At 41.1% G+C, this 27,628-nt stretch overlaps 3 protein-coding genes across 8 annotated transcripts; all 3 read left to right on the plus strand.

Moving 5' to 3' along the window:
- The first annotated feature begins 587 nt into the window (after nucleotides 1-587).
- Nucleotides 588-8,502, plus strand: c4h5orf24 (chromosome 4 C5orf24 homolog). 5 transcript variants are annotated; one of them, XM_058628454.1, is made up of 4 exons: nucleotides 588-868; nucleotides 2,072-2,537; nucleotides 3,065-3,511; nucleotides 7,601-8,502. In XM_058628454.1, exons 2-4 carry the CDS (start codon nucleotides 2,097-2,099, stop codon nucleotides 8,231-8,233), a joined length of 1,521 nt encoding a protein of 506 aa, XP_058484437.1. In that variant the 5' UTR covers nucleotides 588-868; nucleotides 2,072-2,096; the 3' UTR covers nucleotides 8,234-8,502. The 5 variants fall into 5 exon arrangements, with proteins under 5 accessions (XP_058484437.1, XP_058484441.1, XP_058484440.1 ...); XM_058628458.1 differs by having other exon boundaries at nucleotides 7,604-8,502; XM_058628457.1 differs by having other exon boundaries at nucleotides 3,068-3,511.
- A 2,847-nt stretch (nucleotides 8,503-11,349) lies between these two features.
- Nucleotides 11,350-14,413, plus strand: txndc15 (thioredoxin domain containing 15). Its single transcript, XM_058628378.1, has 6 exons — nucleotides 11,350-11,536; nucleotides 12,053-12,372; nucleotides 12,553-12,690; nucleotides 13,314-13,477; nucleotides 13,854-13,984; nucleotides 14,068-14,413. Exons 1-6 carry the CDS (start codon nucleotides 11,461-11,463, stop codon nucleotides 14,262-14,264), a joined length of 1,026 nt encoding a protein of 341 aa, XP_058484361.1. The 5' UTR covers nucleotides 11,350-11,460; the 3' UTR covers nucleotides 14,265-14,413.
- A 149-nt stretch (nucleotides 14,414-14,562) lies between these two features.
- On the plus strand, nucleotides 14,563-26,910 carry LOC131458979 (pterin-4-alpha-carbinolamine dehydratase 2-like). 2 transcript variants are annotated; one of them, XM_058628380.1, is made up of 4 exons: nucleotides 14,563-15,168; nucleotides 16,300-16,431; nucleotides 24,637-24,717; nucleotides 26,763-26,910. In XM_058628380.1, exons 1-4 carry the CDS (start codon nucleotides 15,049-15,051, stop codon nucleotides 26,856-26,858), a joined length of 429 nt encoding a protein of 142 aa, XP_058484363.1. In that variant the 5' UTR covers nucleotides 14,563-15,048; the 3' UTR covers nucleotides 26,859-26,910. The 2 variants fall into 2 exon arrangements, with proteins under 2 accessions (XP_058484363.1, XP_058484364.1); XM_058628381.1 differs by lacking the exon at nucleotides 14,563-15,168 and adding an exon at nucleotides 19,909-20,021 and having other exon boundaries at nucleotides 16,348-16,431.
- The last annotated feature ends 718 nt before the right edge of the window (nucleotides 26,911-27,628 follow it).

The raw sequence follows: 27,628 nt of genomic DNA on the forward strand, positions 1-27,628 counted from the left end.
GCTTTTTGTTTGTTTATTTTATGAACCACCGGTCTGTTTGGTCAGCAGTGCAACCGTGTTAATGGGAAAGTTCAGGTCATTTTGACTACTGTCCTCGTCTGTCCCTTAATCGCAACTGTACAATGTGTTAAATGAACAAACCCTATCCCAGCCAACAAGTTTGGGTTCCCAGAACATTCCCTGAACTTTTGGTTGCACATTTGGTTTCCCAGAACGTTTCTTTTCTACAACCTTTAGAGAAGGTTCTTCAGAACGCTCCCCGAGCATTCTTTTCTACAAGGTTAAGGGAACGTTCTCCAGAATGTTCCCTCAAGATACTTTTCTACAATATTTAGGGAACAACAGTCCTCTAATACTATTGTGGAGGACCGAAAGGGCCAAACTTAAATAAATAAATAAATAAATACACCATTAAATAATTAATTAAATGTGTCATTAATTAATGAAATTTTATTATTTAATGACACGTATTAATTATTTAATTGTGTATTTAATTAATTAATGACATTTAATTATTTAATGGCACATTTAATTATTTAATGACACATTTAATTAATTAATTAATTAATTATTTAATGGCGTATTTATTAATGTAGTCCATAGGCTATACTTAGTGCCCCATCACTACCTCCGAAAACCTGCACTATCCCTTTAAGGCTCATTAATGGGACGACAACACACACTCACACACAAAGATTCACGTCCACATTTTGTTAATTAAAGAGTGAATACAGCGTTTGGATGTGGAACAGTTTTTGTTTTTTTTAGCACATATTTGAGAACATGGATGGACTCGCGCTCTGAGGGATGAAAGATCATTTTTCTCTTTAACCCTTTCCGCTGCTTTTGTGATCTGCGAACAATCAAGGTACGGTAACGTGTGAGCGCTGGCGGTGGCAGGAGGAGGGTGTGTTTATGGTCAATTTCGTCCAGATTATAATCCGCTGTTTTGATCTCCATTTAAAACTTTTATTGTTTCTTTTCATTTTTGCCTTTAAACCCGTCTTGTGCACCGTGTGTGTGTGTGTGTTAGTGAATGAGAATTACTACAGACTGTGTTGTGTTGTGTGTCTGAGGCAGTCAGTCAGGTCCACACCTCCCTGTCTCCTCTGTCCTGAGGAGAAGACAGCAGCAGCAGTCTCTCACTACTGTGCTTTGTTCAAGTGTTTACAGCCTCATATGCGAGTATGACGTCAAATAAAAGGGTAATCACTTCAATGAATAGCTATTAATAGTATAGTATAGTTAGTATATATAAAAATATTACTCACTAATGCTCTGTAGATTAATAAAAAAGCTATTTTGTGTCATCATCACACTTTATTTGTGTCGGTTTGATCACCTGTGAGGCTAAATGACTGGTTACTATTTTACAAAAGTTCTTCATTTAAAAAAGCAAAACAAAACAACAGAGAACTGTGAGCATTATAGTGAATTAAAGTGAAAGAAAAACAAAACAAGCGAAATTTAAAATAAGCACACAGCAAACATATTATTCCAAGGGGTAAGTTACAAAAAATAAACATTTATAGAAAGACGAGGAGCAAGGCAACAGGATAAATTGTACAATTCTGAGAGTGAAGTAAAAGCTGCAGAGAACAAACAAAGTGCAGTCTTTAACTCTGACCTTAACTCTTTGACCTCTGGTTTCACCGCGACACGGTCAGATCTGAGTGCTCGACTGCGCTGACACGCCTTTACACATTATCTCATATATATATATCTATATATATATATATATATAGATAGACTTTCTTTAGGCTATGGCGGTGTGTAAAACTCTGGACACATGGTGGACTTTACCTACGTTAGTGTCTCAGGCTCAGGGCTGAGTAAAGGTCTAGTGTGCAAGTTAGAAAGTAGATTGTAATACTGTAAATTGAAGATTATTACTCAACTGCTGTTGATTATAAAGTGATTATAAGGTGTAGGATTAAAAAAAACTATGTGGAAATAGTAAATATTTGCATACATTTGCTTTTAAACCTTGTGAAATGTTATACACTGGCCCTTGAAGTGTGTCCAGGTTTTCTCCAGAGTGTAAATCTATTATTTTATCTTTGTGAAACAGCTGATTTTCAACTCCCCAGCAGGCGATGATGCGCCAGGTGACCAGCAGTGACTTCTGCATGAGCGGCAGGCCGTCGTGCCTGGCGGAGGACGGACACCACACCACCGCCCACTTTGACCTGTGCACCTCGCAGGCCAACAAGTTCTACCCTCCTCCGCCGCCGACGTCCCCTCAGATGACACTGACGCCCATGGCTCTGCCCAGGCAGGACGTGCTCGGGGGCGACCCGCACACACCGGGGAAAATACCCGGCGTCAAAGTTGAAGATCAAGCACTGGACGACCCCAAGAAGAAGAAGAAGAAGAAGGCGACGGGGAAGACGGGCAGACGCGGGAGGCCTTTGGGGACCACAAAGCTGGCCGGGTACGGAATCAGCACGGGACGACCCCTCGGTACCACCAGAGCCGCCGGGTACAAGACGAGTCCCGGACGACCTCTGGGTACGACCAGAGCCGCTGGCTACAAGGTGAGTCCAGAGTCCAGGTTGTAAAAATCTGGGTTTGTCCTCCTGACAAATATCTGCTGTGAAAAAGGTCTACGACACCACATTAATTTAAGTTTGAGTGTTAAGTTTTTAAAAGTTCTTTAATTAAAAAAGCAAAACAAAAGTGTCTCAGGCTCAGGGCTGAGTAAAGTTCCAGTGTGCAAGTTAGAAAGTAGATTGTAATACTGTAAATTGAAGATTATTACTCAACTACTGTTGATTATAAAGTGATTATAAAGTGTAGGATTAAAAAAAATACGTGGAAATAGTAAATATTTGCATAAAAAATGTGCAGTGTAACAAAAACCCTTGTGTTTTCATAGAGAAATAACCATAAATAACACCACTGTCCTCCATGTTAAAGCCTTTAAAGAGATTATACTATATACTATTCTGCCTTTAAACCTTGTGAAATGTTATACACTGGCCCTTTAAGTGTGTCCAGGTTTTCTCCAGAGTGTAAATCTATTATTTTAGCTTTATGAAACAGCTGATTTTCAACTCCCCAGCAGGCGATGATGCGCCAGGTGACCAGCAGTGACTTCTGCATGAGCGGCAGGCCGTCGTGCCTGGCAGAGGACGGACACCACACCCCCGCCCACTTTGACCTGTGCACCTCGCAGGCCAACAAGTTCTACCCTCCTCCGCCGCCGACGTCCCCTCAGATGACACTGACGCCCATGGCTTTGCCCAGCCAGGAGGTGCTCGGGGGCGACCCGCACGCACCGGGGAAAATACCCGGCGTGAAAGTTGAAGATCAAGCACTGGACGACCCCAAGAAGAAGAAGAAGAAGAAGGCGACGGGGAAGACGGGCAGACGCGGGAGGCCTTTGGGGACCACAAAGCTGGCTGGGTACGGAATCAGCACGGGACGACCCCTCGGTACCACCAGAGCCGCCGGGTACAAGACGAGTCCCGGACGACCTCTGGGTACGACCAGAGCCGCGGGCTACAAGGTGAGTCCAGAGACCAGGTTGTAAAAATCTGGGTTTGTCCTCCTCACAAATATCTGCTGTGAAAAAGGTCTACGACACCACATTTATTTAAGTTTGAGTGTCACACACACACGTGTGTGTTGTGTGAGTTAAACTCATACAGCCTGCTTATATATAAGACTCACTTTCAAATGCCAGTGATCACAGAATGTGAAATTCAAACAACAAAGCTGTTTAATTAAATCCCGTAAAGACTTTTGCACAGTGCTGTCTGTTGTATGTAAAAGCCACAAACCAGCCATTGTCTTTATAATGAAACCCTCAGATTAAAGATGTGTTTTTTTTACTTTCCCTCGGAATAAAACAACTATGATGTTGAATGTGAAAACAATTGTGTTCTCTTTCAGACTGTTTTAATTATTCCGAAGCTTTTTGTTTGTTTATTTTATGAACCACCGGTCTGTTTGGTCAGCAGTGCAACCGTGTTAATGGGAAAGTTCAGGTCATTTTGACGTCTGTCCTCATCTTGGTGTACAAGCACTAGTGGGTAGTCAATGTCAAGTGTGTCTAGGGCTCTCCTAGAGGACATTTGTGTCTCACTGTTGACGAAACCATGCTTAAATCAGGTCCTTGTTCTCCCATCTCCCTCTTTAAACGGACCATATTTGTCTAAAACTGTAAAACTATTAGTAACACATAACCTTTTTATATTTTATCTTTGTGTGAGGGCAGCTACAAAACTCAGCTGTTGTGTGATTGTGTACACCTGTGATTTTCCTACTGTGACCTGTCAAAGTTTTTTGGGAAAATTGAACATAGAAATATACTTCTAGGAGCACAAAAGTGAACATTTACATCGGATCAGAATGTATTCGCAACTGTACAATGTGTTAAATGAACAAACCCTATCCCAGCCAACAAGTTTGGGTTCCCAGAACATTCCCAGAACATTCCCTGAGCTTTTGGTTGCACATTTGGTTTCCCAGAACGTTTCTTTTCTACAACCTTTAGAGAATATTCTCCAGAACGTTCCCCTAGCGTTCTTTTCCACAAAGTTTATGGAGCGTTCTCCAGAACGTTCCCCTAACGATACTTTTCTACAACACTTAAAGAACGACGGTCCTCTAACGTTACTTTCTACAACCTTTCGAGAACGTTCTCCAGAATGTCGTCACAACCTTCATACATGAACATGACAGCATTCATTTTATATGTGACTAATATTATTTTAAGCTGTAAAAAAAAAAATGACATGACATGTAAGCTGTACACATTAGTAGACGGCTGCACAGTTGGTGTAGTGGTTAGCGCTCTTGCCTTTGCAGCAAGAAGACCCGGGTTCGAGCCCCGGTTGGAACAAGGGCCTTTCTGCATGGAGTTTGCATGTTCTCCCCGTCTGTGCGTGGGTTTTCTCTGGGTTCTCCGGCTTCCTCCCACAGTCCAAAAACATGCAATATGGGGGATTAGGTAAATTGGACCCTCTAAATTGACCATAGGAGTGAGTGTGAGAGTGAATGGTTGTTTGTCTGTCTCTGTATGTGGCCCTGCGATGGACTGGCGAACTGTCCAGGGTGTACCCCGCCTATCGCCCGATGTAGCTGAGATTGGCACAGCGACCCTCTGGTGGAGGATAAAGCGGTAGATGATGACTGACTGACTGACCCCCACGACCCTCTGGGGGAGGATAAAGACAGACAGACAGACGACTTTATTAATCCCTTTGGAAGGTTCCCTCAGGGAAATTAACAGCTCCAACATCCACACACAGTACTGTTAAAATTAGAGTCACACTTTACAGGAGACTGGAAAGACAAACAGCCCAGGTACCAAACACCATACAATATAGAATAAAATAAAATAAGATAAAAATGAACTATGCTATATATACAGTATATGTATACATATATATATATATACACACACACATACATAGGTATACATGTATACCCACACACCTCCAGTTACCCCATATTGTCCAGGGTTTTATTGCACATGTCTTTATGGTTTTATTGCACATGTTATTATGAGTTTTTGTTGTGGTTATTGCACATTTCTGTGAGTTGTGATTATGGACAGTTGTTTGTTTAGTTCGTACTGTTTGTTTTGTTTGCCCTCCTCCCCCCCAGTGAGGAGTAAGCGGTAGATGATGGATGGATGGATGGATGAACATTAGTAGACATACTTAGGCAAACTTGATAGAATTAAAAGTTGTACTTTCAATTAACCCAAATATACGAGATAAGAATATAATAAACTGAACATAGAAAACAAACTCTAAATAAAAAGTATGTGTCACAGGGTATACTTAGTGCTCCAGAAAACCTGCACTATCTCTTTAAGGCTCATTATCGGGACTACAACACACACACACACACACACACACACACAAAGATTCACGTCCACATTGTGTTTATTAAAGACTGAAAACAGCGTTTGGATGTCGAACAGTTTTTTTTTTGATGGGGGGGGGGAGTCGGCTGTGCGCGTGCGCAGACTGCGCTCCCTGTCTTATTAATTTTTAATGGAAAATGGCTGCGTTTCTAATCCAAACCTCTGGAGCAGGGAAATAAAAAAGCCGTCGAACTGGAATTAAAAAAAGCCCTGATCGCGTCTCCTTCACGTCCACAGTGTGTCCGTGTGTCTGTCTGTCCCCACGTTAGCGCACCGATGTCCCGTGGCGAGGACATATTTGGGAACATGGATGGACTCGCGCTTTGAGGGATGAAAGATCATTTTTCTCTTTAACCCTTTCCGCTGCTTTTGTGATCTGCGAACAATCGAGGTACAGTAACGTGTGAGTGCTAACGCTGGCAGGAGGGAGGAGGGTGTGTTTATGGTCAATGTAAAGGCACTTCGTCCAGATTATAATCCGCTCTTTTAATCTCCATTTCAAACCTTACCCTTTTCTTTTTTTGCCTTTAAAACCGTTATTCAGGCCAAAAGCGAAGGCTCGTGTTGTGAGGTTACACAAGAGCAAAGTGACAATGGTTGTTTTTTTGTCTTGTGCACCGTGTGTGTGCGTGTGTTTGTGTTAGTGAATGAGAATTACTACAGACTGTGTTGTGTTGTGTTGTGTTGTGTGTCTGAGGCAGTCAGTCAGGTCCACACCTCCCTGTCTCCTCTGTCCTGAGGAGAAGACAGCAGCAGCAGTCTCTCACTACTGTGCTTTGTTCAAGTGTTTACAGCCACATATGCGAGTAAGACGTCAAATAAAAGGGTAATCACTTCAATGAATAGCTATTAATAGTATAGTATAGTTAGTATATATAAAAATATTACTCACTAATGCTCTGTAGATTAATAAAAAAGCTATTTTGTGTCATCATCACACTTTATTTGTGTCGGTTTGATCACCTGTGAGGCTAAATGACAAAACAAGCGAAATTTAAAATAAGCACACATAAAACATATTATTCCAAGGGGTAAGTTAGAAAAAATAAACATTCATAGAAGGACGAGGAGCAAGGCAACAGGATAAATTGTACAGTTCTGAGAGTGAAGTAAAAGCTTCAGAGAACAAACAAAGTGCAGTCTTTAACTCTGACCTTAACTCTTTGACCTCTGGTTTCACCGCGACACGATCAGATCTGAGTGCTCGACTGCGCTGACACGCCTTTACACATTATCTGATATATATATATCTATATATATATATATAGATAGACTTTCTTTAGGCTATGGCGGTGTGTAAAACTCTGGACACATGGTGGACTTTACCTACATTAGTGTCTCAGGCTCAGGGCTGAGTAAAGGTCCAGTGTGCAAGTTAGAAAGTAGATTGTAATACTGTAAATTGAAGATTATTACTCAACTGCTGTTGATTATATAGTGATTATAAGGTGTAGGATTAAAAAAACTATGTGGAAATAGTAAATATTTGCATACAAAATGTGCAGTGTAACAAAAAGCCTTGTGTTTTCATAGAGAAATAACCATAAATAACACCACTGTCCTCCATGTTAAAGCCTTTAAAGAGATTATACTATATACTATTCTGCCTTTAAACCTTGTGAAATGTTATACACTGGCCCTTTAAGTGTGTGCAGGTTTTCTCCAGAGTGTAAATCTATTATTTTATCTTTGTGAAACAGCTGATTTTCAACTCCCCAGCAGACGATGATGCGCCAGGTGACCAGCAGTGACTTCTGCATGAGCGGCAGGCCGTCGTGCCTGGCGGAGGACGGACACCACACCACCGCCCACTTTGACCTGTGCACCTCGCAGGCCAACAAGTTCTACCCTCCTCCGCCGCCGACGTCCCTTCAGATGACACTGACGCCCATGGCTCTGCCCAGCCAGAGCCACAAGTCCATGGTGTGTCAGAGACAGGACGTGCTCGGGGGCGACCCGCGCGCACCGGGGAAAATACCCGGCGTCAAAGATGCCAATCAAGCGCCGGACGACCCCAAGAAGAAGAACAAGGGGACGGGGAAGACGGGCAGACGTGGGAGGCCTTTGGGGACCACAAAGCTGGCCGGGTATAGAACCAGCACGGGGCGACCCCTCGGTACCACCAGAGCCGCCGGGTTCAAGACGAGTCCCGGACGACCTCTGGGTACGACCAGAGCTGCGGGCTACAAGGTGAGTCCAGGGCGGCCCCCGGGCAGCATCAAGGGCCTCTCTCGCCTCAACAAACTGGCTTACGGTAGCACCTGCAGTGGAGCCGCTTTCCCATATCCACTGCCACCACACAAAGAAATTCTCTGTGAACCTTCCTGCAAAGAGAAGACGACTAATGAGTGAAGGCGCCCCCCGCCCCCCCATTTCTACTCGCCCCTCCGTACTGTATGTGGAATAAGAGATGCATGTGTACGAGTTTCTGCCAGATACTTGGAAGGTTTGTTGACTGTAATCTTCCCCCGAGAGGAGATGATTTTCTATGAATCGTGTTGGTGTCATCTGTGTGCCTGCCACCTGATATAATACTGTTACATTATCAGAGCTACTGCTGGAGATCTATAGTCTGTGAAGAGTTCAGCGACTCACTGCTGTGTTGTTGTCTTTGGGGGTGTGTGTGTATGTGTGTATGGGGGGGGGGGGGATGTTCATCACTGAGCAAGGGGCTTTGATCTTAGTGCTAAGTGTAGACATACAAATTTGCATTTTTGAAACATTGTTGAGATGCGTCACACGTGTCAACTGGGAAGTGGAACTGCTTTTGAGATTCTAGGGGAACACCGGGGGGGGGTTTCAGTGCCTTGCTCAGTGGCACGTCACTAATAGATGTAAAGATAACCAGAAATCTAGACAACCCAGCTCCAAACTTAACACTCATGTCTAATCCTGACAAACTCTGGCTCTAAAGGTCACCTGACAAAAATGTCCACCTGTGATTTGCACGCAAATGTTTTATCAAAGCGGCAGAAATTCAACCTGACCTAAAAAATATTGCCAAAAAATGCACATAAATAATTCTTCAAGAAACTGTGGAAAAGTTCAAAGCCTCTACTCACTGATGGACTTGACATTAAAACGGGGGGAATTTGTTCTTCAGTTAGTACAAAACAATGACACATATTATTGTCCATCCCTGTTTGTACCACACACTTGTTTTTCAAATCTTAAAACACATGGTAATTAATATATGATCAGCCAAATTAATAAGACGACAAATCCTTTGTTTTATTTGATTTGATTAAAAGTATTGAAGGTCAACACAATCATCCTTAAATATGACTTGAAATCTTTTGTTATTGTGTGCTTATTATTTAATTATATTTGTTTGAAGACACCAACATCAGGTCACTTTGTACTCTTGTCTGCAGTTTACGGCGTCGTAATCTTGCTCCGTCCAAACCACTACTTCCACTCATACAGAACACTGATAAAAGTCCTGTTTTTCTCTCTGGTAATGTTATTTATTCTATGACATGTTGTTTTTTGCCATGTCTGAGGACCACTGCTCCTTTAGATGAATCAGAAGCAAAGATTATTTTCATCCTGTTCTTTCTTGTCAAAATAGACGACACAACGGAAATACTTTTTTTTACGACCACAAATCATCATTTGTCATTTATCAATTTGTCAGAATTACCTGCCTTGTGTTACAATTGTTTTTAAGATTTCTATTTATTATTATAATAATAATTATTATTTTTATTATTTTAAAGTACATAAATTTGGCTGTTTGGGAACCTGTTGTTTCTGTGAAATGTTGATGTAACTTGAAATGATTTAAGTTAAGTTTAAGAAAGAGTTGAAGAGGTTTAATATGAGTTCATTCACAAACCTTTTGAACCCGTCATAAAAGCATCATCTTTACTACTGTATTATATTTCATTTTTCAAATTAAACAGTGTTTAATTTGCCCCCCACAGAACATTTGGGGGAGTACAGATCCAGAAGGTGAAGACATGTTGTTGACATTTGGTGCAATAATCTGTTTGTGTCTCTTGTATTGTGGAAAACTTTGATACTATCACTTTTTATTATTGTAGTATTTTGATACTGGTGTATTTAGGCCTTTTATGACTCGTTCTGTTGATGTATGTGGTGTGAACACAGGTCACTGAAATGTCACATTAAAAATATTCACCTTTAACCAAAGAATAAGACGTTATCTAACTTTTAGATATTTGTTCTATTTGATTTTAACAAAAAAATCTCACAAAAATGTCAGATGTATACAGACGAGCATTTGGAGACCACTGTCGCATAGAAAAAGGTTGTATGATTGTTTTGGATTAATGAAAACCTGTGAAGTCATTATTGCATCTTTATTGTAAATTGTAAACATTGACGATGTACACCTTGTTTTTTATATCCATCTCTTATTCTATTTTTTTTTTTAAACATTATTGTAGCTACTTTTTTTTTACGTTGATCTGATCATTTTTTCTTCTGACATCCATGTTTTATTTTAATTAGTAAGTTAAGTATCATGGAGCCTAAATGGGAAAAACATGCTGGGAGGATAGATAACAGTTTATGGTGGTTTAATTCTATTTAATTGCTTCACATTAGGTCCTAGTTGTGCATACAACACTTTTAGAACTAATCTGCTGTGAATGTTCTTTTCTGTATCGTCTTTATTTTTGTTCATTTGCTGAAAGACATCACAGTAAACGATAAAAGGATCAAATAATAATTTCAAAAATTCACTTTTCAACACAAAGACTCGCTTTGGTTTAATTATTTATTTTTATTTCACTTTATCAAGTTTAACTGTAGTATTTCAAGTTAAATCAACAACAGTTACAAAAGCACAGCTATTAATTGTTTGTTTTCTCTCACCATCTTCAGTGAAAACATCTGATGTCTGTAGATGATGATTTAAAAAAAGAAAATATTACCTCACATTTTGTGTGTTTTTGAGACGATGTGAAAAGCTCAGTTATTCCAAACGTGTGACTGGCGAAAACCCTGTAAAGATTTGTATAATTATTATTATTGTTATTATTATGTTATTCCTGCATGATTGTTGTGGAATGTTCAAAAGTGTCATAATAAATCTGAAAGTTAAACAGCCTGGATTTGTTTTCCAAAGCAGTTACTATTTCAGGTAAAACAAAACAAACTAAATCAGAAGTTTGTTTTGCAGAGGTTTGATCCCAAGTGTTTCTGCCTTTTTTATTCACATTACGATAAGTTGAAACTAACACAGTTAAAAGAGGATAAGACAATCAAAACATTATGTTTATTTTTTTACCCAGCCATTTTAAAGACTACAAAAAGCCCTAGTATGTTATTTTCTTAATTTAATCGAAGCAACTAATGTGTTTTGTTTAAACTCGTAATATATTGTGTATTTTCTGTTTCTTTGATAAATATTTAACATATTTGAGTAACGTTCCTTCAAAAAAAAAAAATAAATAAAAATCCCGGAAGTAATGTGGGATGTTCATTTTGTTCCGGACCGCCACTTCAACTCGAAACATCGGTTCCTATTAGCTAAACATGTCCTCGCATCTCACCATGTCGTAAAGACAGTTTATATTCGTGTGTAAGATATTTGAAAAAAAAATACGACGATGTTTTTGAGAAAGCTTTACATGTTGTATTTTTTAATATTTATTTTTCTGGGGTGTTCGTCAGTGATAGCACAAGGTAAGAGACGACTGCATATTAGCTACACGGAGCTAGCACAACACTGATAACTAATCAGTTATTTGTTTATGTCAACGAGCTTTGTGTCTTAATTTCATACGCATGATTAGAATAATCGACTAAATGAGGGTGTGTGTAACGATTAACCGGTTTACGCTGTTTATGAGACTAAACGGCGTAAATATCACACGCTGCTAATTCCAGGTTTAAATGCATTAATCAATGCATTGTAAAGGCTCGTAAAGGCCCCATCTTAAAAATAAATCGTATTTATCAAAAATGTATTGGTAATAATTGAAAACGTACATTAACAAATATAACTATGGCACCATTTTGAAACATGTCAATGAAAACAGATTCTGTGTAGCGCTTAGAGGTCTTGTGGAGTCATCTAAGACTATCCCTGAGTTTTGTGTCTGCTCCCTTGATACGAGGACTTTTTATATTCGTAGACAGATAATCAAACAAATTTAGGACATTTTGAACCCACTTTGTGTTGTGATGAAACCTTTTCAGAGAACGATGGATCACTGGAGCTCATGCTGCCTGAGGATGCAGTTTCCGACATGGAGAACAGCCCCATGTTTGTGGAATCAGAAGACAGAGAAACTCTGCCAAAGAGACAGTTTAAGACCGCTGAGATTGCCGATGCTGTGATGGGCACCGACGCCCCCATCGATCCATCTGACATCGAGTCTCTCTTCCCAAAAAATGTGAAAGACTTCCAGTCAGGCTTCTCTCCGCCCTGTGATGAGAACAGTGACCAGTGCACTACAGCTGTCGCAGCTGATAAAGAAGTTCCACTAGAAGAGTTGAGCTCTGAACAGTCACAGCAGGTTGGTGAAAGAGGGGAGAAGTGAATAAGAAGTGCTGCAAATGGCAACTTAATGGCAATGCTACTATAGAGTGGCTTTTTCCAGTTCTGTTCCTTTAAAATTTGCTCTGCTTTTGATTTTCATATTGTCTCTTCAGTCTGAGTTGTCATAATAAACTTCTCCACGATTGTTCACCTCCAGGTCACTCTTGAAATGGTGCACGTAGCCCCCGAGGAGCAAAACGCCACAGAAATCACCAAGACGTACAAGGTGAACTGTGACAAGAGGAAAATCACAGGACTGGACAGTTTTACTGTTCACGTCCTCAACGCTTCACAGGTATTCATGCTGCTCTCACCATTAACATAACACGTCTGACTGTAGTTTCTGAATGTCTTATTTGCCATTATTATCTGCAACTGTTAGCCTAATAAAAAGTAATAATTATGGTAGTAATATAAACAAAGATAATACATTTGTTGTATTTTAAACCTAATTAACTATATATATGTATATATATATATATATATATATATATGTGTGTATATGAATTTTACTTCCCTCCTAGTAATGCTTGTGTAATGAGCCTAGTGTAGCTTGGCACCCAATTTCACTCTATTGAGTTCATGCCAGACATGGGAACTGCATTTTACTGATTACTTTAAACCATAATAAGGTCATACCTATTATAAGTGAGTTTTCACAGCAGTGAATATACTGTGGATGTGACATGTAAACAGCAATATATTCTTTGATCATCTAATTTGTACATTGTTATCAAATCAATACCTTATACGGTCAGAATAAAGTCAATAGTTCTGTGTACAAGTCGTAGGGCAAAAATGTCCAAGAGGTGTCTGTTTTTATCCATCCCATGATAAATTAGGGAAGATCATCCATTTCCTCCCTGAGAGGAAAACAAATTCATAGTTTTTTCGCTTTCCCTGTCCATCATCTCTCAGGACCTGATGGAGTTCCTGAATGTGAATAGCACAGAATGCTCTGTGGTGCTGTTCTTTACCGCCTGGTGCCAGTTCTCTGCTGGCCTGGCGCCTCACTTCAACGCCCTGCCCCGAGTCTTCCCCAGCATGCACTTCCTGGCACTTGATGCCTCTCAACACAGCAGGTAAACACTTTTCCCAAAGTTAAGTCCATCTTCAATTCTCATATTTTGGCATTGCCATTTAAAGGTTCATCATTTTAGCTGTAGTATTTTAAATATAAACAATTGTCTGGTACATTCAGACCATTGTCAAATGAGCTCACACAATGCTGATTAATCACTGAATGATGAATTTTACGTCATGACTGGCAGAAGGAAGGCAGAATCATAACGGCCATGCTCGTAAAGTGAGACGGAAACTGACTTTAGATTAAGGAATAACGTAAAACAGATGTTGAAAGAGAACTTTAGGTTTAGGGCTTAAGTGCGAGCCACTCTGGTGAATATTAAAACTAAATCATCCTTTGTTGTTCTCGTGTCTTGTCCTGCTCCTTTCCAGCCTCTCCACGAGGTTCGGGACCGTGGCTGTGCCCAACATTCTTTTGTTCCAGGGAGCCAAACCCATGGCTCGCTTCAACCACACGGACAGAACGCTGGAGACTCTCACCTCATTCATTGCCAACCAGACAGGTACAGATGACAAAGAAACGGGGTAAAATAAATAATGAGGTGTCAGATACGCTGTGTTTCTTAAGAGATGATGTCTGTTCTAGGGTTCGAAGCTGGACCTGACAGTAATGTGACTGAGGCGGACCAATTGGGCCCCCTCCCCAGTGTCCCAGTGAAGAGCATCGACTGGCTGCTGGTCTTCTCCATCCTCTTCATCACAGGCTTCACTTTCTATGCCATTCTGCGGACAGACAGCATCCGATGGCTAATACCAGGACAGGAGCACGAGCATCAGGACTGAAAACAAACACACTGCAAATGACTAGATGTAAATTATTTTACCGATTTGATAAACTGTGTAGTTTATTATCAACATGAACAGTTGCTAATTTCCTTCTAATGTAAGTGTTGTGTGTTAATAATGTAAGTAATTAAAAAAAATACAATGATTTTTCAGTGTTAACATCTGACAGGTCAAAACTGAAATTGTTATTGTTTTCAGTGTATTATCATATGTTTTGGACACTTCTGTGAGCAACTTTTCTGGGGATGTTATGGTTTAAGGAGGCAATATTAGATTTCAGTGGGGATTTTTCTTCTATTTTGATGCAAATTCAGCCATTTCATGCACTTGGCGATGCACCCGAGATGACAACGCGTTTATTTTATTTATTTGAAATAGTTACAGCTAATACTGTGCACTCTTTTTTACACACTTTGAGGTGTACGAAGGACAGGTACGACCAAAATAGTTATTTTATTATATTTTTAATGCACTTTTTGATGTACTTTTTAAAATTTTTCCTCACCTGCTGCTTACTGGCCGGGCTTAATTACTTGGTTTGAAAATGTGGCTCAACTGAGTTTGTAATTGAGTAGTCCTGATTAAGCATTAATAAGCTACTTTAAAAGACTTGTCATTTTTGCAGAGTGGAAATTATAATTTGCTTTACTCTGCTCCTGTATAAAATGTGTGATTTTTAATCAGGCATTGCTATGAACAGCTATGGTGAAGTGTAAGGCAGCAGAGAGGAGAGGTGACAGTGGAGAGAAGGAGTCCAGCAGCAGCAGCTAAACTGCTGCTTATGTCTGGGTTAATGTTTAGTGTGTTTAGTGTGGTGACATGGCCCCGGGGCTGCAGGAGTCTGTCCCGGCTGAGCAGTCTGCTACTGTCGCCGCACTCCAGGAGCTACTCGTCGAAAATGGTAAGAGCTAACAGTGACTGTATGGTCTGCTAGCATTACGATGGTTGGTGGTTGTTAAATACTGGTTAACTGGTTAATGTAATGAGACAAGCCGAGTACGAGTAGGCGATGAAATAACAACTGTTTATAACAAACTATCTGACGCTGAATTATAACGCCCTCCGTACAACGGCGTTTACGGTAAAAAAAAACCAAACGGTTTGATTCGTAAGTACATTAACATCCGGTTTTCAAAATAAGACAGAAATGCCCCGTGTCTCTGAGTGCACTTTTTTTTTAAAGCACACCTTTTAATTGAAAACACTGCTACGTTTTAGAGACCTTGTCATAGATGTCCTGAAGCCCTTTTCATTATTTTTCCCATTCAACAATGTGCTTATTTGTTTTGAAAACCGGATTTCGATGTCGTTACATATTAGCTTGACGCTGACGCTTTTACCGTAAAAACCTTTGTAAGGAGGGCGTTAAAGTTCAGCAACGCAACAGAGCCTCGCCAAACGTCATTCAAACAACTCCAAATTAAACGTCTCCCAGTGTGTCTGTGAACTGTCACGCGTATTTTGCAGAATTTAGTCACAAATATCGGTTGCATCGAAATTGTTCTTCAGGTCGGCAGTTTGATGGATATATTTATTATTTCTAAAATAACCTGAAGTGTATTCTATTAATGCTTCATTCTGCCAACTTTAGCGTGGTAGTTACATGTGTGCAGACCAAGTACACACGAAGGCTTAACACTCAGTATCTGTAAAGGTAAATATTAGCACATCACATGTGTGGTTGTTGCTTTCTGGTTGATAATTAAGCCAGTGTCACTCACTATAGGTACCAGGCTGCCACCTTGTGGACGCAATGTTAATAACACTCAGGAAAACTTTCTACAACTGTATTTGCAACGCTTAAATAAAAATAAAAAACATAGATTGGATTTGATTTGACTTTATTGCAGACTAAGGTCCATAATAAAAATACCCACATAGAATAACAGTTACTACATAGTTTAATGTAAATTTAATGTAAATGTGAATTTCTCTGTGAGATGAATAAAGTATCTATCTATCTAAATGAGGAAAAACGAAGTAAACAAAACAATGTCATGTCGTATGTGTTTGTGTGTGTAATTGTCTCCAGTCATCAGACTCCCACTGGCTCTCGCCTGCAGACCGGGACGAGCAGGTGATGGAACTCAGGGCCACTGGTTGGATGGAGGTGGACGACCGTGATGCCATCTTCAAAGAGCTTCACTTTAAAAACTTCAATCAGGTGTGTGTGTGTGTGTGTGTGTGTGTGTGTGTGTGTGTGTGTGTGTGTGTGTGTGTATTTATGTCAATTATCTTTCTTGGACTGTTGACTGTGTGTGTATGTTGGGACTTATTCTGAAAGAGAGCGCAGACACACACACACACACACACGCAGTTGACTTCTGCTTTTGTGTTTGTTATTCCAGACAGTCGAAAGAGTCTGTCATTATTTTTAAAAGAGTTGTTGCAGCGGTGGAAGTTCTGTCCTCGGGGAGCTGTTGTGTTTGGTCGGGGGTTTGTTTGATGGGGACGTGAACGCAGACCGCCAGACACTTGACCGGCTTGCTAAACATCGGAAACACACAAATTCATGTTGGATTGGTTGCAGGTGTGGCAGGGGGGTGCAGTGTTTTTGGTCATCTCTTAAATCATTGAAAGGGTCACATATGATGCTTCATATGCAGCCTTTGCAGTTTATTTAAGTGCATTATTTTGAATTAAAAACAATTGTAAAACATGCCTGAGCGATCAGATAATATCTCAACAGTACACAACAGTACATCACAGACACCGCATCCTTCATGGGAACTGACACCACTCCTGATATTTCTGGGGGGTAAAAGAGAAGCTTAAATAAACGTGTTTTGGCAGTGCACCGGTGTCTCACTACTGTACCGGGGCAACAAAAAGTAAACTGCAACAACTCAAGGCCACTTAGCGGACTTCCTCTAATCCTGTCATTAGTTGTTTTAGCCCCTAAAATAGTCTGTTTTTACACTTTCCCCACGTTTGAAGTTCGGGAGTGAGCGCTGACCACCTCCTCCCCCCCATCTGCTCGTCACAGCTCCAAAGACTCTCCTCTTACCCCGACACGTCAGGCTGCATTACGCTGACACACGGCAGGCGGCCAGTTGGCAGCAATTGGGGTTTCGATCAGAATGATTTCTTTAACAAACAATCAAATTGGTTAAAACTTTTCATCTGGTTCGCAAACCACTAACCACCCCATCATTCCCTCTGGTAGATGTGCCTCGCTCTCTCTTTTTCTCGTTGCCACCCTCCTCTGTCTCTCTATCTTTGTCTGTGTCTCATTCCCATGCTTTGCCCCCATGTTGTTGGGAACTGAGCTCATGCTGTTCCAATTTTACATGTTGGCATCTCTCTCAGTCTGTCTCCCCGTCCTTCTTTTTCACTCTCTTTTATGCTCTCTCTGGCCAACCCTCCCTAATTCTCTGATGTCGTTTTTGCAAACTTTCTATCGGGGTTTTCTCCGTGGCTGCTCTTAAAGGGCTTTTTTACCAGAGGGGAGTGTAGGTGAGGAGCGACATGCTGGCTGATTTCCATTCCATGCCACTCATCTGCAAATGATGGGCTTGAGGAAATCAGATCCCTGAGAGTTTATAATGAGAGTAGCAATCCCCCCCTCTGGTTGTGTGAGCTGAGACACCGTCTCGTGTGCTCTGTAGGGGGCGACAGAGCGGTGCCCTCCTGTGATGACTCTGTAAATCCTCAGTGACAGGCTGCTGAAGTGGAGCTGAACACATCAGGCTCCAAATCTGCACCACTCATCGCTGCAAATGAAGTTAAAGAGAGTAAAACGGAAAGTCTCCCCTTTGATTATGAGTGGAAAGTGTTATGATGACGTTGTAGCCGGCGCGGTAATTTATCTGCGGCTCTTCTGTGTGTGTTAGTGGCAGAAGTCTGAGAAGTTATTTTCCCTGTCAAATGAGGGACATTTAATCGGGTTTGAGAGGTGAAATCCACTTTCAGGCGTCTCATTGGTCGGTGATAATCCCTTCAATTATTCATGGAAATACATATATGTGTGTGTGTGTGTGTGCTTAATGCTGTAAATTTAGGTTGGAATTGCCTGCAATATCAGTTGCAGACACTGATATTGTTTACGCATCGGGTTTTACGTCACGAGTGTTTACGCAGACGATGGTCTGCTTTACATTTCTGCGGACCAAGTGGAAACATCCAAGTGAACATGGGGCAGATGCCGTCTGCGGAGGAGAGGTGAGCTGTGCATGCTCAGCTGTTGTGTGATGTTAGCTGATGTTGACAACGACGGCATTCCTGCTTTCCCCACAACGCTGAAAAGCTGCGTATGGACGGAAAGAAATGGCTGTTTGTTGTTTTGGAGTCGCTCTCGCAGAGCGAACACACCACTCCCTGACTCAGGGGCACAAACATGGTGCCTGGTAAATGTCAGAGTTCTCTTGTCTATTTTATATTCAGGGGGGAGGAGGGAAAAATGTGGATGAGGAGTTTCTCCATGAGAAAATCATTCAAAAATAGCAACTTTTAAAGACTCTCAAGGTGTATTCACCTCTGAGTCTAGTTTATTTTAACATCAGTGCAAGCTCGCCCCAAATACATGCACATTATTTTTGTTTAAGACAGAATTACAGTGTGTTTAAGACATTTTATTCACAGTGGATAGATATAAACAATTTCACTGCAAAAAAATGGCACACTTTTCACTATCTCCTTAAACTAATTAGTGGGATGTCCGTCTTAGCAACAGATTAATCATTTCATTTCTATTTGGAATATGACTCCTGACTTCAAACTGCACATTAAATGACCATAATGTGTTGTATACACCTTATCTACACAAATATTAGTATTATAAATTCAATGATAAATGATGCACTTTGATGGTTTTTGAATCTTTTGTAGATAAAAAGATGTAAATTATATGTTTTAATGAACCTCCATAAGTTCTGATGCTCACAGCTGCTCTTTAGAGATTGTTCTGATCTCCGTTCTGTGTCAAACAGTTTGTTGGAACACAGACGTGAAGTGAACTTGCAATCACACTGGACAAAAAAACCAAAAAGAAGTATGACACAAACATATGAGACAAACGGCACACCAAAGCTGCGGTCCACCACAGACAATAACCACATTAAAAGCAGCGGAAAACAGCGTCCACGCCCACAGAGCTTCTGGACGCAAGCTCCAGTTGTGTGTCTGAAGAGGAAGGCCGTGTTTTCGCTCTCTCTGCTGTGTTCTTAGACCTTTTGTTATCTTCAGTCAGGAGCTGTTTGTCATCATGGGCCTTGCTCTGCTTGCTCTGCTTGTGTTGAACCTGTAGTTTTACAACCAAACTCTCACCAAACTCGTTTAACACGATAATAAGGACGATTTTCTTCGTCATTACATACTGAAAACTTCAAGGTCAAGGTCTAAGTGAACCCACGTTGCCTCAGAGTGCCGCCTGCGTATGCTTAAATAAAGTTAATAATAGCAACAATAAAAAAAAATGCTATAAGGTAAGCGTTGTAAATAACCAGCTGTATAATTAAATTATGGGATGTTGCTCAGAGTTTCCCTGCCCTCACCAACATGGACTGGGCGTGGTCAACTTGTTTTGTAAAGAGCAGCTAACCCTCAAAAAATCTGTGACTTCCACCCCTGACAAAAATACAATTCAGATTTTTTTTTTTTTATTGAATAATCTGTAGAAACTCTCACTGTTTGCTTTTCTCAGAGTGCGTGGCGCGTTATCACCTCCTGTCTACAAAGGGTGAACTTTTCCTGGGAACTGGGAGGCGTCCTGCATTCAGAGGATCTCGTGGAAATGGCTGCGGGGAAGCTGCAAAGGTGTGGCGCCCGAGAGGATGTGGTTAGATAATCTGGCTATCGGTTCTTGGGTAAACTAAGATGGCTCTGCTGTCTTTTGACGAGCCCACTGTCTTTTTAAGGTGGGGGGGTGGGGGGGGGCGTTAACACCACCGTGCTTGAACATCACACGACACAGATTTGTTCCATGTGATGTTGGCGAGTGTTTGCAGCACATCGATGACTTTTGTCAGAGTATCAGATTGAAGCTCCTCCACTTAATGATTGTTCATTTGAGGAGATTAATCCCGTCGATGTTTCACATGCCAGAGCTTACGACTACGACATGAAAGAGCCTCAGAAGTTGGCAAACGCGGCCGTGTAATTATTCCATATTTCACTTGAAGTTACATGTCAACTTTGTGGGAAGCAAAGTTTCTTTCTCTTTCTTTTTCTTTTTCTTTTTTTGTCCCGGGCCAGCTGGAAGCTTTGTGAGGAGAAGCGAAATGAGACATAAGAGGTGTGGTCATCATCATCATCATCATCATCATGGAGTACCACCGTGCAATTCACAGTGTTCTTGCCTTTCACTGCAGAGGAGTGAAGGTTTTCCAGCAGGCTGACGCTGACACGGGCGATGATGGGCTCGCAGGGTAATCATCGGGTCGTCACGGCGGTGTCTGATGGACGAGAGGGAATTGTGCACACATACATGCAGCCGTGTGTGTCTGTCTGTCTGTCTCAGGGCTCGTGTAGTATCGTAGGCACAATCTGCATGCACTTAGTCCTGGCAAGGCAGAGCAGGCGCGTCTAAGCCCCCGGACCGCGCGGCAGTGGAAAACCCGATCTGTAAATAACAGACACATGTGTTTGAAACCCACTCCTTTCCTTCCAGCCCCACGGCCGCAACGAGAGAGCGAACACCACTCCGCTCCGACGTCAAATTGTCTCATCCAGTGTTGTATGACAATCACGCCGTAATAGCAGCGAAAATGACTCCTCCAAAGTGGGGGCACAGTGTGTGGGGGGGGGGGTCTGACTGGGTGTTTCTGATGATTTGAGACGGGGGGCCTGCATAATGTCACGTCAAATTATTTGCCTCTGACAGCTACAGCTTGTTGAGCCAGTTGGGGAAAGGAGAGGCAGGCCGGGGGAAGGAAAGGATGGGGGGAGAGTGGAGAGTGACTGGGCTGACGTGTTGACTGGAGAAGTGTGGCCCGTGCAACACAAACACGGTAAACAAAGCGTTCCGGGACCTTTGAGAGTCCTTGACCTCTGTTGACATCCAACCTCAGCCGGGAGTTGAGCGCTGGGTTTGTTTTCTTGTTTGAGATGACCCACAGGTGACAGACAGACGTGTAGCACCACCACTGCACCAGTATTGTCTGCTGCTGCTCTGCTTTCTGCCCCTGAGGGACTTCCACCTGTGAGTGGGCCCTTTTTTCAGGATATCACTTTTCCTTTTTCATAGTTTTCCTGTATTCTTATTGAGACACGAGGAGTAGTTTCTCATGTTGCATAGAGTAGACGCCAAACTGCTCGTCTTCTGTGTCACACAGGAGGACATTTTGTCCTGTGGTTCCTTTTTTAAATGTAATGGGTTTTTTTTGCCCCCCCTGACTCTCAGGTCACGTATAGTGCGGCACTTTGAAGTGAACGTTGAAAAAATGCTCTGGTTTGGGTCGGTGTCACTTGTCAGCCCAAGTGATTTAACATGAAGAAACGTGAAATACACTTATCTGGACACTAATGCCGCATTTGTTCTTCATCAGTGAGGAGCTTGGTTATGCGTGTGCTGGCTTTGGGGAAGAGAAAAAAATCTACTTCTTGAATTAAAATTGAAGTGAAGAGACCAATTATGTCGGCGCAGACGACTGAAAGAGCCGCTCGTCTGCCAAGTTTGGAAACGTGTGGAAATGCATCTCACAGATGTGACTGCAGATGTTTGCAGTTACAGAGCAGCCGTGAAATACCAGGGAATCTACAACTGTTATTTTGACAGTTGCTTCAGAGTGGTGTGACCCAGTTGGCAGATAATGTGGTGTTTAAAAAAAAATAAATAAAAAAAGGGATCCTTTCTGTATTAAACAGGGAAGGACGTGCTTTATTTTCACATGCTTGATCAAGGACGGGAGCTGGTAACAGATCCTGTGCCTGCACTCAGGCTCATCTTCACTTTCTGTGTTGAACATTATTGTCATTTATTTGGCGTGTGATGGTAACAGTATGTGCATGAATGAAACATCTGATCTTTTCTTCTCCCTTTCTCTTCATCTCCGTTTCACTTGTCTTGTCCAAGTTAAGAGGCAGATATCAGGTTCTGCAGTTCACTAGTAAGTCAGTCTCTATGGCGTGTTTCCACTGGCACGGCACGGCACGGTTATTTTGCGTTTCCACCAGCGATAGTACCTGGAGTAATTTTTAGTACCTGCTCTGGCGAGGTTCCAGAGCAGGTACTGCCAGCGTTGCCAGACTGCCGGCCACTGATTGGTCAGAGTGTGACGTCACAGGAAGAGACGTCCGACACAAGAATCAATGCCAAACTGTAGATCCGTTAAAAATGAACGTAACAATCCTAAAAACGTTGGTTAATCTCCAACAATTACCGGGGAAATGTCTAAAATCTCAAAAATCGCAATATTTAACAGAGGAGTCTGGTGTATTTAGCGACAGCACCGCTATTTTGTACTGGAAAACCAACCTGTGCCGTGCCGTGCCGTGCCGAGGCGAGCTGGGACCATAGGTGGAAAAGGGGCTGTTGAGGTGGGAGGCACTGGGTTTTATTTTAAAATACAATAAAAGTAAAATAAATGAAAGTTGGACTGATTTAATCCAATCTCAATGATAATTTCACATTGTCTGATTGTTTTCACACTTTAATCAGTCAATTATTATTATTATCGTTATTATTATTATTTTAATAACAAAATGAACATAGAGACAAACTAATACTGGATTTCTGAGGCAGGATAATGCAGATCATGTACACACAGAGAGTTTTTGCAGGAAGCTGGTGTTTGAAAGTGGGACCAACGTGACATGAGCCATTAAGTGTTCACACCGAATCCTTTTACCTGTCACTCAAAGTTCCTCATCAGCAGATTAGAGAGACAGAGACGGAGAGAGCGGACATGTTTGGACAACACCTGACATGACAGCCTTCTTAACCGTGCCCATTAGAGCCAATGAGGAGTGAGAAAAAGCAGACCGCCTTAGTCTCCAAATTGGTGCCAGCGGGGTCAAGTTGCAGGAATATGCCAATTACTTAAATTGATCAGGAGACGTTTTTTTTTTTTTTCCTTGATAACCAATTTGATCGAGCTGCCGATCGTGTTACACGCACTGAAACAGGACGTCTCCGAAATTGGTTACAATGGGCTGGAAAAAAAAAAAAGGGCTAAATGCAATTTCCTCTGCAGGAGTAATTCTGTTTTTGTCGTGTCAGGTGGCGGCTGCGGCCGAGGCCGCGTGTAAACAATGGACTTTCAGTTGATTTAATTAGACAGGGAGGAAGTATTTAGGGGCTTAATTGAGATTGCAGTGGGAAATTGCTCTGAAATAGGTCGACCTGATTTTTTTTTTCCCTCTTTACTCTCGTTAACCGTGGGCATGTCGAGGGATTTCACTCTGCTCTTTGTAGATAATTAGAATAACCATAATCACCCTCTGTGATTGTGGACGGCCACATGCCATACTTACAATATGAAGTGTGTATGTTTCTGACTGAGTGTGTGTGTGTACACACACATGTGCAGTCAGGAGGGGTTTCTACATCTGCTCGTCTGTGCCTCAGGTGGCAGCATTGCTCCTTTTGTTGTCTAGAGTGTGTGTGTGTGTGTGTGTGTGTTCGTACATGTCTGTCTATTTCTGTCACTCTGCTTGTTTAAATTCTCTTAATGCTCTGTTCATTCACTCACACCTTGTTTTTATAAGAAAAAGTCCATTTAGTGTTTCCAGACATTTAGAGTTGCAACTGATGATTATTTTCATAAATCGATCGGTCGATTGTTTTCTCGATTAATCAAGTCACCGTTTGCGTTCTTGAACGTCTTGTTTTTGTCCACAAACCAAAATGATTCACTTGAGAAAATATTCACATTTAAGAAGCTGAAACAATCATGAAATCTTGTTTTTAATCATTATTAAAAATTAAATTAATTTGGTCGTCGATCAATAATCAAGTAATTGTTTCAGCTCTACTTTCAAATTAAGTTAATTGTTGTATATGTATATTTTAACAACATTTTTAAGGACTGTACATATATATATATATATATATATATATATATATATATATTCCTATTTTTTATCACACACAGTCATAGGTTAGTAACACATCATAAATTGTTAATTTTACTAAATTAAAATACAGGAAATCAGTTGCAATCCACTTCTTTAAGTAGGCTATGTAAATATAAATTAAATTATGCGTGTGTATATATATATATATATATATATATATATATATATATATACATATATATATGTATGTATGTATATATATATATATATATGTGTATATATATATGTGTATATATATATGTGTGTGTATATATATATATATATATACTTTGCTTCACAGGTAATGTTTTCACCTCACTTTATTAGTATTATTGTTGTTGTTGTTATTAACAGCTGATTGGTTGTTTCTTCCCAGGCCTTTGGCTTCATGTCTCGTGTGGCTCTGCTGGCAGAGAAGATGAACCATCACCCGGAATGGTTCAATGTTTATAACAAGGTAATAACTTTGTCTTTGTGGTGGTGATATAACTCATAGATACAGGTCACTGTGTTGAAATCACGTCATATAGATTGTGTAAAAACAAAGGTCTGACCGACGGAGATCAGTCAGGTTTTTATTTCTCTCAGAAACACGCTTCATTTGTCCCAAAAAATGCAGTAGCTTCACGCTGTAATCCCATCGTTTTTCTTGTGAAAAGCCCTGCAGATATGATTGCTGCCTCCTCCTCCTCCTCCTCTCTACACTCTCACACTCTCACACTCACTCACTCACTCTCTCTGCCTCAGAAATAAAGTAATGGTGGATATGACAAACCCAGTCCCCTGGAAGTCTCTCAGCATTGCAGTGCAGCAGCCGCTGAGTGACTGTGTGGTGGAGCAGGCCGCTCTGACAGGAATGCGGCTCCTAATCCACTCTTTATTAAAGTGGCTGTAGAACAGTGCCACAGGTCTGCGGGCCCCACAGCACTTTTCCACCAGACACTTACACATAAATCCCACAATGACTGAGGTTCAGCCTTGACTAAATAGATGCTGTGTGTGTGTGTGTGTGTGTGTGTGTGTGCGTACCGAGCTACAGCTAATAGTCTATTAAAATATTCACTGTTTTGAGTGAGAGCTCAAACTCATGTGGGTTTGATTGAGCCTGTAGAGTGTGAAGGATGATTTGGAGGTACACACAGAAAGAGTATGCACTTTATTTATGTACAGGACATGTTATTAAGTCACAGGAGTGGCAGCCGCTGTGGTCTCCCGCTGCTTCACCTCATCTACGTCAGTGTTACCTGTTGTCGGTCTTCTGCTTACTAATGGAACACTCTGGTCATTCCCCTCTGACCTCTGGCATCAACAAGGCATTTTCTTTTAGCCCAGAGATTATTTTCTGACCATTCTCTGTGAACCACTTAAGACGCTTGTGTGTATAAATCCCCGTAGAACAGGCCCAGCCACGTTCAACGTCACTTAAATCACCTTTTTGATGCTCAGTTTGGGCGCTGCAACCTCTGTGTCCCCCTCTCCACTCAAAAATAAAATGAACTTGGAGACAAATATTGAAGATAAGAACACGTATAAAGAGTTTTGTACAGATATACTATATATATTTATGGTAACACTTATTAACATGCATATAAGTAGCATACTAGCCCTTTATTAGTCATTATTAAACACGTATTAACACCTTATTTAGGAAAAAACCTTAATATGTGCTTAATAATTACTAATAAAGGGCTATGCTACTTATATATGTTAGTAAGCATGTAGTTAATGGTGAATATGTGTTCCCAGATATAAAGTGTTACCATATTTATATATAGAACAATACTGTGTCACATTTATGAAATTTTAAGAACTACAAAAAGCTGTTTATACCCAAATAAAACACAGAATTACGGTATGTAGAGCTAGTCCGTCCCTTGTTTGTGGCAAATTAATGCAATTAAAATGAACCATCCTTCAAATAGATGAAGCAATAATTGTAATTGATCCAAAGATGGACAGGACTCAACAAAATAAGAAAACAATAAATTAAAAACAAACAAACTCCTTTTTCCCCAAAGCTACTTGGAGCCACAGCAGAGGAGCTGACGAGCCACATGCAGGTTGCAGACCCCTGGTTTGGACCACGTCTACATGCCTGAGTGCATTGAAGCATTGAATTGCTGCCACGTGTTTGGCTGATTTAGATATTTGCGTTAGCGTGTACATGTACAGTAGAGCTGCAACTATAACGTTGATCAGTGTTTGTCAAACCTGGACATGATACCAAAATAATGAGTTTTTAATGATTTCTTTGTTATCTGGAGCAAATAAACTAGAAAATATTCACATTTAAGAAGCTGAAACAATCAGAAATCTTGTTTTAATCATGAAAAAAGCTTCAAACAGATTCATCGATTATCAAAATAGTTGACGGTTACTTTAGTAATCGATGAATCGTGTAATTGTTTCAGCTCTAATGTACATTATACATTAAAATTGATATTGAAGTAACTGAAATAACAGACTTTAATGTTAATTTACTGACTTCTTATGTCCTCACAGGTCCAGGTAACGTTGACAACACATGATTGCGGCGGGCTGTCGAAGCGTGACGTCAAGATGGCCAAGTTTATTGACAAAATCTCCCTCTCGATGTGATTATTTTCCTCTTTAATGTGATTTTTTTTTCCAATTAAAGCTGTAAAAAATAGATCTTTGTTTACTGTGTATTTTCTTTTAAGAATAAACCCAGAACCAGCGTTGTTTTTACAACCCCGTGTACGATAGCACTGACTCTGACTGTGGAATAAATGAAATGTTTTAAGGCTTTGTAGAGAACTTTTCTGGCAGATTACGCGTGATTGTGTGTGTCACTGTGCGGTTTTCTTGTTTTCACTGTAGTGTTTGTTTTCACACGTGGAATTAGAATGGAGCGTAATTGCTCCAAACACTTGATCCAGACTGGGATAGTCTTCCCGCGTCGTCCGGTCCTGCACCAGACCACATGTTCTGCTTTTTGGCCTCGCTGAGTGAAGCCAAATGAGGAAGGAGGTCAGAGTCGGTAGGAAGGAGGGGATTTATGTGATTTACGGTTTGGTTTTGAGGATGAGTCAAACAGGACTGCTGGGTTTTACTGACTGAGTCGCCATCGTGACGAGATCATTAAAGAGAGACGAGGGAAATCAAAGCCAATTCAGTGTGACTGTATTCACGTGCTGCCAGTTTTCTTATTTCGGTGTGGTCAGTGTGAAACTCCGGCTAGTAGCAAGGAAATGCTACCAGTTTAGCAACAGTGTGATTCACACGGGTGGAATAATTACCTCACAGTCACTTTTCTATTTACGGTGCAGTGTTTAAAATGTTGTGACACGACGACGTGACGGCGCTGTGGGAGGCGATGTCATGGACGTGTGGTGTGAACAGTCACA

The sequence above is a fragment of the Solea solea genome, chromosome 4 (genome assembly GCF_958295425.1).
Source record: "Solea solea chromosome 4, fSolSol10.1, whole genome shotgun sequence".
Lineage (NCBI taxonomy): Eukaryota > Metazoa > Chordata > Actinopteri > Pleuronectiformes > Soleidae > Solea > Solea solea.